Genomic DNA, 13,590 nt, shown 5'->3' with positions numbered 1-13,590 from the left:
GCCTGTATTACCTGCTTTGGCGCAACCTCAAATGATTATATCAAACTTAACCAAATCCCTTTTTTGCACCCCAATGTGTTCACCTGATTTTCCAAAACGCCTAAACTACCCGTAACGCCATCAAAAGCCCAGATTTGCGTTATCGCTGCGTGTGCAGGTATTTCGCAAAACTCGCGTCTCCCAGGATGCCTTGGTCCTGGTTGTCCACGGCAGCCGCATATCTAGCCTGCAGGCCCTCCGCGGTCGTTTCGTCGTCCTCATCGTCCTCAGAGTCGGCGTCGCTCGGCACGTCCACGTCGTCATCGTCCGCACCGACCTTGATGGGTCCCTTTTCGGCCACATTGGGGACGTCGACCGTCATGCTCTTCATCATCTTTTCCAGCTCCTGCTCGCGACTCTTCTTCTTGCGCTCTTCCCGCTCTTCTCTCCGTCGCTCCAGCTCCGGCAGATAGTCCGCCAGGAATTCCTTTCGCTTTTCTTCAACGGCCTCAAAGAACTCGTCGATGCCAGTTCCGACACGGGAGCTGACGGCCACCATGCTCAGATGCGAGTAAAACTCTTCCAGCACAAGGCTCATGGAGTTGAGCAGGCTGCCCATGTAGCCGCTTCCGCCGCTTCCGAAGCCTTCTTGGCCGCCAAACACGTCCGAGTTCTCGTCACGGCGCAGGGCTTCCTGGAACGCCTCAAAATCCGTCATCCACTCCTTGGCAAATGAAGCGTCCTTGACATCTGTCTTGTTGAAGACCAGGATCATGGGCAGCTTGGTCTTATAGAGAATGGAGCAGGCGTACAGCATGTTGGACATGAACGTCGACGTCGAAGCAGTCCGCGGCGTGTCGATAATGTAGGCGATAACGGTAGGAAACGACGATGCGAGCGACTCCAGCAGAATGGTTCCCGACGCTGACCATACAAAGGCCTCGATCTGACCGGGGGTATCGACCAGGATCCGGTCAATGGGCTTGCGATTGGGATTCTGAGGATCGGGCTTTGCGCGCTTCTCCAGCAGGTTCACCACCTGGTCGACCTTTGTGGCGAAAAGGTTCAGCGACGTCAAGATTCCGCCGTTGGGCCCCAAGTTGTACTGCTTCATGACCTCCTCGTAGTTGACAGAGTCTCGGATATCGATGTTGCTCTCAAAGGGCACGTTGAGGACCGCGGGATCGAGGTTGATAACGTATGGAGGTGTTCCCTTCGAATGGAGATGGGCGTTGATTCTCTGCATAAAGGTCGTCTTTCCGGATCCTGTGAGTAGGAGAGAATTTCCATGTTAGATTGAATGATTGGGACCACGAGACGGTCCATGTTGAGGGAAGCTTGCCTGCCATGCCGACGCAGACGACGACGGGTGGTGACGATGCCGTCATCGCGGGAGCGCCGCCAGTAGATGATGAGGCCATCTTGAAGCTCACAAGATCAATAATACGCCGTAAAGTAGAGCCAGAGGGTGCTGTGAAGTAAGTATGTAGAAAGGAAGAAAAAGAGCTTGGTGATCGAATCAAAAAATTGGGGACAGTCAAGTTCAGCGATTAAAAAGCTGCCCCGCTGCCAAACTTTGTCTGGGCACTAAGAATTGAGGTATAGTAAGGAGCGGAAAAGCCCCGCGGTGACGTGTAAAGGTTCAACTCCAAGCTTTCATCTTCAACTAAGGTATTATTTAAGGTAAGCAGCCTCAACTTCAACTTCTACTACACCTACAACTAATGCACCCCGTACAAGTAACGCGATCTGTTGCATGGCTGTTTGATATCCGCAGAAAAATGACACACTGCTCACTGCTAGCCGATAGTTTCCGTTCCAACATGCTCCTCTTTTTGATCTTCAAAGCCCCGCCCAGATTCAGTCCCAAGCCAGTCCCCCGTTGAAGCCACGCCTCCTCTCCCCTGTTTAGCCGTCGGTGCCGCTGCTGCGGAATGTTGCGCATAAAGCGGCGTAGTGGTGCGTCAGATCGAGCACGTTCTGTGGGAGGCTCGTTGCTTGGATGATGCTCCTGACTTTGACGGCGCCCTCATCCTCGATTAGGGTCCGGATTGTGTGAAGCAGCTCTGGGCTGAACTCGCTGTACCACCTGTACTGCCAAGTAACCAGCCGGATCACCGCCGCCACCGTCTCCCTGGTGCTCTTGGTCTTCTCGAAGACGCGCAGCACGCCTGCCAGGGCCTTGGGGCTGAAGCGCAAAGACAGACACGCCCGGTATGCCTCGGCGGCCTCGTCAAAGTGCTGCAGACGCTCCGCGAGCGAGCCGAGAATTTCCCACTCCTCAGCCGACTTCTTGTACTGGATTTGCTGGGCTCGATACTGAGCCATCTGCGTGCGCCAAATCGTGTAGACGCGCAGATCCTCGTAAAGAACCATGAACAAGCTGTCGAGCCAACGCTCGCACAATCGCTTAGTGTTTAGTTTGGAGAGATGGTCGTCAGCATTGGTGCCCTATACCCCTGATGTGTCAGTAAACAGCAGTGCCTCTCGGCGTGCGCAACTCGACTCACATTTTCAGCATCGGCCTTGACTTCGTCGGGGTCCGCAGTGCTGGAAGGCTTCTCGACTCCGCTGTTCTCTCCGTTAGGGGCCAGTGTTGATGCGACTGCTTCGGCGGGCTTCTCGCCATCTTCTGAACCCTCGTCCCCGTTCGTAGTCGGGTCGGGCGTGCCCCGAAGGCCATCCATGCTCGGACTCCGCATCGGCTGAGCAGCCTGGGTAGCCTCTTGCTTCTCGGTACGGTACTCGTCTTCCATGACAAAGACATTGCTGCGAATCTTGAGAAGCTGATCCCAACCAATCTTGGCCGTCATTTCCGTCAATATGCTGTACGCCTTTTTGAATGTGCCGCGGTAAGACGCTGCCCTCAGATTCAGCAGACTCGGATCGACCTGTTCAGCATACCTAGACTCAGGCTCGCTGTCAATCTCGTCGAGGCGCGTCTCGGGCAGCGTAGGCAGATGGACGTCTCTCGGCTCTGGCATCAGGGGAGAGTCCTTGTCCTGGTAGGTGAACATGGGGCATGAGTTGAGTATCGTCAGAGCATTCTCCCAATCCTCCATGGCAACGTAGACCTGGGCGAGTCTGGCCCAAGTGCTGAACTCGCTTGGCGCAGCGATAGTACTGCGGTCTGCGCACCCGAGGGCCATCTTGAGCCTCTCCTCCTTCAATTCCAGCGTGTCGGCCTTGAGCGCCTTCTTCATCAAAAAATCTGCCTGCGTGTCGAGCATGACGTAGTCCATGGGAGTTTGCTGAAGCGATTGGTACAGAACCTTGACTCCCGACACTTCTTCATTACCCATGAACAGTACCTTTGCAAGCAGTGAGGCGACCTCGACGCTCTGAGTTCGGAGCTTCTCGAAGAGGTTGATGCCGGATGTGTATCGGCCGGTAGTCTCGAGGTACTTGAGCAGTCCGGTGGTGAGATGATTCGACACATTCGTCGGGACCTGAACAATGGAATCTGATCCCAGCTGCCATCCTGCTTGAAGTTAGCTGACTGTTGACAGGGTCTATGATTCGTTCCATCTCCTTGCCTCGGAAGAAGAGCTGCTCGGCCGCATTAAGGAAACGATGCTCAGTCTCTGTGTTGGTGACAGGATTGAATCTTCGGACGCCGACAATCTTGCGAATGCTGTCTCCGCTACCGTCGTCGGCGTAGGAATACGCTCTCAGAACGCTGCAGAGATAAGTCTCCAGCCACAGGTCGTCTGATGCCTTTCGCTTTTCGCCTCGCTCATCAACGCAATAGCTCTCGACGGTGCCAGGGATAGACACATGCACGCGCATGTCCAGGCGCGAGAAAGCATTGTAGCAGCTTTGCGCTGTCAGCACTGCCATGTGTTTCGAAACGGTTCGCTTCATCTCTGCCACTTACCAGTACACACCCTCGACGATCCTGGTGGTTGTGTTTGGGTCATGGTCTCTGTACGTCAGAGTGTTGATATAAGCCGCAAGACTTGCCGAAGACGACGCATCGACACCCGTGACATGATGGTAGACGCCGGTCTGCAATTAACACCGTTTAGCTGCTTGTCCCGTGCCTCGAATTCGTCGTCGCCATCGCTAACCTGCTTTCCCGGATTGCGCACTGCCTGCTTCACGAGATGGACCAGATCCGGCGGACCCAGCTCTCGCAGCGTCGCAAGCGATTCTGTCCTGGCATCGATCGACTCGTGGAGGATGTCCTCGGTTAACCTGGGCAAGAGTTAGGCGCCCTTGTCTGGAGCTGCGTGCATGGCGGGAGGCTCACTCAGGCACTGCCGGCGCAACCATGGCGGCAACGGGGCTGTTGAAGCTGCGCGATCAATGGATTCGAGCTGCTCCGGGGCGATTGCGAGCTGCGTCAACCATCAAGAGCGGCTGCAGCGGTCCACGCAGAGGCGAAGCTGGAATTGCGCAAGCTGTCTGTGGTTGGAGCAGCTGTTTGAGCTTCGAGCAAGGATTCGAGGCTTCCGGGGCTGGACACTGACCACGTATGACCAGCCTTCCAAGGTTCCGTTCCGCCCTGGTCTGGCACCTGCACGTGTACCGCGCATGTACATACAGCCCAGGTACTTTATCTCGATGCCAGCGAGGCCAGGTACGGGGAGCTTGGGGGGCACCACAGGGGCTAAAGTGGCGGCCACAGCGCTCTTAGTCAGCTGCCGGTGCGCCACCTCCCCTCAGGCTACAGTGGACTCGCAGCACTGAGCGCCAAGCGAGTCACTGCAGGCCTGCTGTAATTTGATCTTATCGCCTCGGCTGGGGCCAATTGAATTGGATTTACGCGACGCGCCAGTTGAACCCATGGATCAGTATTCAAACGTCATTCAGGGCCAGATGAATCTCCAGATTCCTCCAACCTTCACCTCACGACTCCGCGAATGCTGGCTCTGTCAGCGTCCGCATATCGCTTGCGATCATGGTGAGTCTCTTCGCCCAGACCCTTTCGGATGCATACGACATATGGTACGACATACATATGCTGACCTGACCCTTTGCTGCAGCCCGCCTTTCAGGCCATCAACCTCGAGCCTGAGGAAAACCTCGACGAGCAGATCGATACCACCAAGGAACTTCACGTTAGTTGCCCATATCCATGAGATTGATGGAAACCGGACGGTACACAGATTCTAACGTATGCTGCAGGTTGACGAAGCCCTCAAGTGCTTCCAGAATGCGCTGAAGCTCCACGCGCAAGGCTTGCGGTCCCGCGAAGCAGCCAGTGCCGCCTACGACGAGCTCTTCGAGTCCGAGATATTCAAGTATCGAGAAGCGAAAACCGACTACGAGCGAGCGGAGCTACAGGCTGATGGCCAGGCAGAAACCTCAGCGCCCGAATTCTTCGCAGACGGACTCGATGTGGCCGCGGGCGGCGCAGACGGCGTGGCTGCAAGTCTTGCGCTTGCGCTTTACCTCTCATATAAAAACTACGGACAGTTTTACCTGGATAAGCTTAAGGATGAGAAAGATGCGGATCCTGATTGGGGCAGCAAGCTCCAGTTGTACTATTCTAGCGACCATGGAAAGAAGATTCTCGGCAGCTGGACCGCTGCGCTGGACCAAGATCCTTCCGATCCAGAGCTCTGGAGGAAGGTGGCGAGATTTGCCGCCGCCCTGAACAGCGGAAGAATCAAGCGATACTGTCTGGAGGCTGCAATAGAGCTGGATGATGACCCTGCCGTGATGGAGGTTGAACCTCCTTCTCTCGCCGAGAGCTTGGCGGGCGAGCAGCTCAAGATGTACTTGAATCTCCTCGGCGACGACATGGCCTTGTCGCACCCTGCGATGGCACCCTGGATGAAGAAGAAACTGCCAGCACTTTTGAAACGACATCTCGACCCCATTCCATTTTTGCCAGACCCGACTGCGACATTGTCAGTGCCAGCGGAATTGCAGATCAGCAAGCAGCTTCTAGACAACGGCGGCACTAATGACGATGTATCCGTGACGAGCGACCTGGACATGGAGAGCAGGAACGTTGAGTCTTGGTCTGATCTTGGCTTCGAACTTATGAAATGTGCCGAGAGCACGAAGGATGCTTTGGAAATTTGCAGACTAATCTTGCAAACTGCCAAGCAGGATTCGGACATGGACGAACCGCGAGATGAGGCCACCAACGGACTCGAGAATGGCAGTCTTTCCGAAGACAAAAAGGCCTCGGGTACAAACGGCAACAAGGCAGAAGCGTCTATAACGCCGCCTCGGGAGTCGAAAGGGAGCCAAGGGTCCGACATTGCCGATGACACTGCCAAAGGCTCCGACGGGACACAAAAGGAGCCCAACGCCACGCAATCAGCGAGGAAGCGATCACAGTCCGCCGCAGGGCTTCCAGACGGCGCCGATGAAGAGAATGTGACCGAGAAGAGAAGCAAAAGAGTCCGCAGGAGAGCAACCGAACCCACCCAGGCCGAAGAAGCCCCCGATCCGAGCACCCTGATAGCCAACCAACTGCGTCCTTTCCAGGAGGCTGACCAACATTTGTTTGCAATGACCAAGCACTTGCTCGAGATCGTTGGAGTCGAGGATAAAGAAACCTTTGATTACTTGGAGGAGATGCTCAACCTGTGCGTGGCAGAAGATCGCTCGTCCAAGTTCACTCGTGTCGGGGCCAAAGATTTGCGCACACTGATCGCTGACTTCAAGGAAGATGTTGCCATGGTCTTTCTTAACAAGAAGGAGCAGGCGACTCTGGGGCTCTCTTCTTTCCTGGAACATGCCAAGACCGGCTCTGAGGATCAAGCCGTAAATGTTCCTTTCAACGAGACCAAGGGACTGAGGGATTTCGCGCTGAGAGTGGAGAAGAGAGGTGAGCAGATGACAAGTCATGATGTTGTCTTCGAGTGGATGAAGACCATAAGCTCGAGCTATGCCTCCTTCAAGTGGTCTGACGATATGAAGACTGCGGTAGTGCAGATGCTCAACACTACCGACTCATCGCTCTACAAACTGGTTTCAGAGGCGCTGCGGACACAGTCTTCCCCGGAAGCCCTCGCGGAGCTGGAATCTCTCATCCCCATGGTGTTTGAACTTTACATTGACATTTACGAGCGAATTACCAATCCAAGCAGCGCAGTTGATTATGCCACCCGCATGGAGACCAAATACCGACTCCAGCGGTGGCTGGATCTGGCGTCGGCTTATGTGCGCCTGATGAACCGGCCAGCAACTGATCCCCTCTGCATCAGGTTTCTGTGGGCCTCCGTCTTGGTGTCGTCGCTCTCAGACAATCCAGTTCGGGAGCACATTCTCCTGTTGTGGACGTCGCTTCGTGATTTCCTGACCGAGGAGAAAGTCGAGACATTAACTCTACCCAACAACGTGGTCATGCCAACAATCTCCCCGGCCGCGGCAGACCGGGAGATATCCAAGCTCACCACTATGGATTTCTTCCTCAGCCTTTTCCAGGAAGGCATGGAAAGCCCCGTTCACGTCATTGAAACACTGGAGCCTGTCCTCAACCCCTCGTCCGTGTGTATATCTGCGGAGAAGCCAGACGAGACGCCGGGCTCGGAGGCACCTTCTCCTCCTGAATCGGAGGAACATCAACAGCAGAAGAACAAGAATTCCATCTCAGACTGTGCGACTCAAGGCATGCGTGATCTGTGGAAGTTTCTGGGTAGCAGCAGCACTGAGCTGAGGCTGTTTCTCTGGTCACGACTTGGCGATGCGTATGAGGCCATAAAATACACCACAAAGCGGTTCTCATGCCTCCTTCGAAGCATTGAACTGATCGTGGCGGACCTGGAGAGTGAAAAGTACGCCAAGCTGCCCGATGAGTCTCGCCTGCTTCTCTACATGAGAACCTTGAAGTCTCTCGACGAGCTGCTGATTCAGGCCTTGACATTGGCCCTGAACGACTCCTCTGCATTTGACATCATCGATGATGACCATCTCAAGTCGAGCTGCAGTGCCATTGCCAAGGTGAACTCCATTCTTCATGTGGCCTTCTTGTATGAAGACGAGGTCAAAATAGGGGTCAAAACGGCGCCGTCTTCGAACTCGACTTTCCAGTCTCTCATCACCAAGCTCCGAGAAATGCAGGTGCGCACCTGGTCTCTTCAGTTCACCATGTTCAGGGCAGCGCTGCCTCTCCATGAGTCGATCGACTCGGAGAAGGAGCTGGCAGACTTCCTCGCCGCTATCCACCAAGTGATTGGTCTTCGAAAATGTTGTAAGGCCTCGAACAAGATCTTCCTCAAGGTTATGCGCATGGAGCTGCTTAAGAACAAGAACATCGAAAACTGGGAGGACTATCTGCCACAAGTGGTCTATGATCTGTACGGTCTCAAGCTGGGAGTTGGAGCGTGGGAAGTTCAAGATCATGGCTGTCCCCACGAGAAGCTCGAAAAGCGCCAGACAATGCAGCTTGTGGAAAAGGTTATGATCCTGGCAAACCGCATGCCGATGAAGGATCTCCTGAAATCGGACCTCAAGACTGCGATTGATCATATGCAGCAGACGATTGGCCAGCCAAAGTCCACGGCACAGATGATCCACAACTTGCGCAACTTCACCGAACTTGTCAAAAAGCCCATCCATCCTCTTCGACTCTATCAAGCGTTGGTCGGAGAGGTGACGGTGGATGCTGTGTCAACGAACACGCCGGAAGCCGCTCTGGCGAAGCACGGCTGGTTCTTCTTGCTCGGAATGATAGCATTGACCAAGTTTAAGGCTGTGGATTTGAACCGACGGCAGACTCCGGGCGCGACGGATGACCTTCGCATCGGCGCGACTTTTTTGAGGCTGCAGCTGCAATTCAGCTCAGACAGCTGGGAGTCGTGGTTCCGGCTGGCTGAATGCTTTGACTACGATCTGGATGAGGCAGTGCTGTGGACCGCCGACAAGATGAACAAAGACCGGGCAGAACTGGTCAAGTTTCAGAGAAACGCGATTCACTGCTATACACTGGCCTTGTCACATTCTCGGTACCAACAGATCGAGGCTACCGACGAAGATCCGTTACACGACCTGTACCATAAGTTTGGAATGCGTCTGTACGCTTCGAGTCGAGAGCCATTTGCTATGGAGCCCTTTCAGCACTCTGATCAAGAACGATTCTTCATTCAGAATATGGGATCGGGAACGTTTAAGAGGATTCTCCATGAGCAGATGACGGAGTATAAAGTGTGGAAATTTGCTGCGAAGCTTTTCAGAATGGCCATGGAGCGGAAGCCAAATAACTGGAAGTGAGTTTACACCATGTAGCCCTGCACTTGCTCTTACTTGATAACATGCTTACTGACTTTTCGAGTAGAAATCCATACATGCTGGCCAAGTGTTACTGGAAGATGTATCAGACGCCAGACGAAGAGCTCGATAGCAAGGACAGGGACACCAAGATCGGCATTAATACGGTTCTCAAAGCGCTCAAAGACGCTGTCAAAGTCGCCTACAACGCGAGAAGATCCCGCCACAGCGACCCAATCCTCGAGCCGCATTACAAGATTGTGTCGATTGTACACAAACTTGTGATGAGAGGGGATCTCCCTGCCAAAGAAGGAGCCCAAATCCTATCGGAGCAGCCTTTCGGCGTGCAGTTTAAGCCGGATGACTCCTTTGCTTCGTTTTCAGAGCCCGAACACTGGGAAGAATACATAATTCCCACGCTTGTGAAGCTCAAGGAGAAGGACAAGTCTAACTGGCAGCACCGGATCGTTGCACGCCACGCCAAGATTCTGTTCGACGAGAGCCATGGGGCACAAGTGAGCGACAAGGCTGCCGCGCAGGCTGCTTTTGCGATCTTAAGAGAGAACATGTTCACCAAGACGATGGTCATGAACGTGTGGAAATGCGATGCCGAGCGTCCCGGCCGCCACCATGTCTTTACTGAGCAATACGTGCGGTTCATGACCAATTTGCTTGTGGTCATGGCCGACAAGTCCAACCTGGAGCAGCTGCTTCGTCGACTTCGGAAGAAGGGCGCAGATTTCTACCACTTTGTCGATCTGTGGCAGTCGTGCTGCATGGCCTACCTGAAGCTGTTGAGAGATGCTCACGACATATCGCATCCTACAGATGATGCGTTCAAGTCGCTGTCTACCGAAGAGTTTGAGATTATCAGCGAGAGGATCACCGAATGGGCTACTCGCGACGAGGCCAACATCCCAGCATTCATCTGCATGAAGGAGGCTATCGAACTGAAGAAGCTCAATGCTAATCTGATGAAGGTTGCCGGCATCGATGATCTGATCAATGACTGCTATGCCAAGATTTATGTGGATATAGCCGCCACTCTGCCAGGTCAGGAGCCGAGCAAGATCATTGAGGAGCGCAATCAGGCCAAAGAGATTGCGGCCAAGCTGGAGGCTGCGGCCCATGCTCAGGCTCAAGCTGAAGCCAAGCCAACCAGTTCCCTCAGCAACATCCTGAATCCCCCAAGCACTCATGACAGCCTCCCGGGCACTGCGACGCCGCTGGAAGGCGAGAAGTCTGAGGCGGCGCCGCGGGTCCGCAAAACCGGAGTCCGAAGGCCCGATGTCCTTCGTAAGGCGGAGCAAGCGGTCACTCGGTCTTTGGAAACACCCAAGTCGGCACTGCCCAGGAGCCGAGTAGGAAGCATGTCGAGCGCTAAACGCGAGAGCCACACGCCTCACGCGGGTGCCAGCGACGGCGACAGCGACGACGAAGGGCCAGATGCGCAAGTTCGCAGAGAGGCAGGGGAGGATACCGATATGCCCGATACGCATACGTACGAGGAGGACGGCCACGATGGCCACGACGACTCCAAGCTGGAGGACAAGGAAGAGCTCGAGAGTGATGACGCGCACAGCCTTGAAGAGTCTGTGGACAGTGATCTTAGCGATGTTCCGGAAGACTACGAAGAGGATGTCCCGCCGAGCTTGATGTTTCCGCACCTGGGACGCACCATTCAGAGTGGTGAGACCAGTGGCGAGGACGCTGATAGCGAGAGCGAGGGTGATGAGGCTGAAGAAGACGAGGATGAAGAAGACGAAGACGATGAGGAGCATGGGGAGGATGAAGCCGAAGAGGCCGAAGAGGCTGAAGAAGGCGAAGAAGAACATGAGGGCGACCACAGCAAAGACCTCCATGACGAGGAAGAGGAAGAAGAAGAAGAAGAAGCCGAGGATGAGGAAGGGGGCCATGAAGATGAGCATGAGGACGCGGAGATGGCGGAGCCGCATACCCCCCGAGATGCGGACGATTCGGTCGATATGGGAACATAGGCTTACGGCTTCAAAGGGGATTGATATACCCTTTTAAGAAATTGTGTGAGAAGAAGTCGAATCTCCTCATAGTTTACGATATCAAAAGCAACAGCATCATCGTGGCAGGTCTCTATTTTAAGAAAGGATAGACTGGGAGGTTGCGCTACTCACTTTGCTCATTGGATTAAGAGGGGTTCGAGGGATGGAGGTTCAGGATTGTGTTTATCTGGTTCGGAATGACTTTAATGTAGTTATCAAGTATCCAGTAAAGATATGCTTTTTCTCACTTCAGAATTGAATTACCAGATAAGTTAAACTACCGCGCCCCTGAAAGTTCATACAAATCATGTAAATTGCACCTGAACACCCTTTGTGTCTGCCTGGCACGATAGCGCCTATTATTCCGCCCAAACTTTTCCTTTCCTTTCTTATGTCATCTTCTTCAACCTTCCTCCTCATCCATGTTGTCTCTCCTCCTCTTTGGTCCACCGGCCTTCGCTTTGCCCTTGCCCTTGCCTTTACCCTTGTTCTCCAGGAAAGCCTTCATCTCAATCCTGGCCTCCCGCTGCGCCTCCTCGACTCTGCTCTGGAAGGCCATGACCTCCTCCTTCTCGGTCGGGTACGCGTCCAGCTGCTTGCCCAGCGCGGCCTCGATGCGCTGATAGATCTCGACGTCGTACTGCGTAACGATGTTGATGGCGATACCAGACTTGCCCGCACGAGCCGTTCGACCGACACGGTGGATGTACGTCTTGGAGTCCTGCGGCAGATCCAGGTTGAGCACGACGTCGACGGCGGGAATATCCAGACCACGGGCGGCGACATCGGTGGCCACGAGGATCTCGCGGGATCCTCCTTTGAACTTGTTCAGGGCGCCGAGTCGAGACGATTGCGACAGCTGTCCGTGGAGAGGGATGGCGCCGAAGCCGAGGGTCCGCAGGAGGATGGCTATTCTCTGCGTCTCGAAGACGGTGCGGGTGAAGATGATGATGGACTTTCCGGCGAACTCGTTGACGAGGTAGATGAGGTATGTGTCCTTTCGCTTGTGCGGCACGAGGATGTAGTGCTGCAGCAGGGTCGACACGGTCTGGTACTTGCTCGAGCTGACGCTGACGCGGACGGGGTCCCTCAAACTGGCCCGCTGAAGGCTCTCGACCTTGGAGCTCAGGGTGGCGGAGAAGAGGTATGTGCGGCGCTCGCGAGGGATGAACTTGAGGATCTTGTCGATGCTGGGGCCAAAGTCCATGTCGAGCAGGCGATCGGCCTCGTCCATGACGAGGTACTTGAGGGACCGCAGGGAGAAGCCCTTTGTCTTTTCCAGGTGGTCGACCAATCGGCCGGGCGTGGCGACGATGATGTGAGGCTTCTTGCCCAGGGCAATCGCCTGAGGAACCATGTCCAGACCTCCCACGATGACGGCACACCGCAGCGAAATCAGGGCGCCGAGAGCCTCAAACGACTGTCCAATCTGCGCGGCGAGTTCTCGAGTGGGTGCTAAGACGAGTCCAAACAGCGGCTGGGGCTTCTCGAGGAGAGCCTGCAGGATGGGCAGGGCGAAGGCGGCCGTCTTTCCGCTGCCTGTCTCGGCGAGGCCAATGACGTCGCGGCCTTGGAGGGCGACGGGGATGGCTTTGGCCTGGATGGCGGTGGGACGCTTGTAGTTGAGGGATTCGCAGGCTTCGCATAATGAATCGACAATGCCCTAAATATGTCAGTCATGAGGAATTATGGTGTAGTTGTATGGTATCCTCTTACCAGCTCTTTGAATGTCTTGGGCTCCTCTGGCGCATCCGCAGCATCGGCAGTGGAAGCGACATCGAGCGTCGCTGATTCTTCCTCGGTGGGAGCATCGTGAGACGACTGAGAGGCGCTGTCTTCAGCTTCTTCTTGCTGGCGCTTGACCGGCGCGTCGTGCGCGGTCTTTTGTCTCTTTGGGCCGCTCATTGTGCTGATTTGTGTTTGTCTTGATGTGGGATTTTGTTAAGACGGAGGAAGACGGAAGCCTTTTGCCCAGCAACTTTTTTCTGGGTTCGTCTTTTGCAGTAGCGAATCAGGATGCAGAGAGATGAACCCCGGTCGAGAGCGAGAAAGCGGGGCCGGACTACAATGCAGGATGCAGATATCAAGAGAATGCTGTAAACGAGACTATGATCTGAGTTACGAGATAAGCATGGGGACAGCAGAAAACATAACCAGATAATCTTTTATGAATCAGTGTTATATAGAGGCTTAGACACCAGGCTCTACCAGTTAAAGAGTCAAAAGCGACTGAAATATCCGGTGAATTGCTATATTGCAAGAGACAGAAATTGTGAAATGGTTCAATTGTTGCAACAGTTTGATACATGCAAAGTATGCGCTCGGAACAATCATTCTCCTAGCCAATCCGCATACTTGCATAACAAGCGGGCTGCTTTGGAGCTTGGAGAAAATATGGCGGGGCCCTGCATCACCGATAAGC

The 13,590-nt window shown here is 54.4% G+C and overlaps 4 protein-coding genes across 4 annotated transcripts; 1 reads left to right on the top strand and 3 right to left on the bottom strand.

Moving 5' to 3' along the window:
* Window positions 1-127: 127 nt before the first annotated feature.
* Window positions 128-1,402, bottom strand: BBK36DRAFT_121689 (hypothetical protein; the record flags this gene model as incomplete). Its single annotated transcript, XM_024897437.1, has 2 exons — window positions 128-1,245; window positions 1,322-1,402. Coding segments are annotated over 2 exons (1,187 nt in total), but the record flags the coding sequence as incomplete, so codon positions are not given.
* Window positions 1,403-1,887: 485 nt separating this feature from the next.
* BBK36DRAFT_1168088 (chaps-domain-containing protein) lies at window positions 1,888-4,254 on the bottom strand (the record flags this gene model as incomplete). Its single annotated transcript, XM_024895130.1, has 6 exons — window positions 1,888-2,430; window positions 2,490-3,428; window positions 3,487-3,796; window positions 3,857-3,987; window positions 4,050-4,176; window positions 4,232-4,254. The coding sequence occupies 6 exons, from the start codon at window positions 4,252-4,254 to the stop codon at window positions 1,888-1,890; spliced, it is 2,073 nt and encodes a 690-aa protein (XP_024751030.1).
* Window positions 4,253-11,147, top strand: BBK36DRAFT_1197649 (hypothetical protein; the record flags this gene model as incomplete). Its single annotated transcript, XM_024896999.1, has 4 exons — window positions 4,253-4,255; window positions 4,968-5,042; window positions 5,110-9,149; window positions 9,218-11,147. The coding sequence occupies 4 exons, from the start codon at window positions 4,253-4,255 to the stop codon at window positions 11,145-11,147; spliced, it is 6,048 nt and encodes a 2,015-aa protein (XP_024751029.1).
* Window positions 11,148-11,571: 424 nt separating this feature from the next.
* Window positions 11,572-13,073, bottom strand: BBK36DRAFT_3716 (DEAD-domain-containing protein; the record flags this gene model as incomplete). Its single annotated transcript, XM_024898043.1, has 2 exons — window positions 11,572-12,831; window positions 12,885-13,073. The coding sequence occupies 2 exons, from the start codon at window positions 13,071-13,073 to the stop codon at window positions 11,572-11,574; spliced, it is 1,449 nt and encodes a 482-aa protein (XP_024751028.1).
* Between the last annotated feature and the right edge of the window lie 517 nt (window positions 13,074-13,590).

The sequence above is a fragment of the Trichoderma citrinoviride genome (genome assembly GCF_003025115.1).
Source record: "Trichoderma citrinoviride strain TUCIM 6016 unplaced genomic scaffold BBK36scaffold_5, whole genome shotgun sequence".
In the NCBI taxonomy this organism is placed as follows: Eukaryota; Fungi; Ascomycota; class Sordariomycetes; order Hypocreales; family Hypocreaceae; genus Trichoderma; species Trichoderma citrinoviride.
Note: the sequence above shows the minus strand (reverse complement) of the source record. Positions and strands in the feature narration are given on the sequence as shown.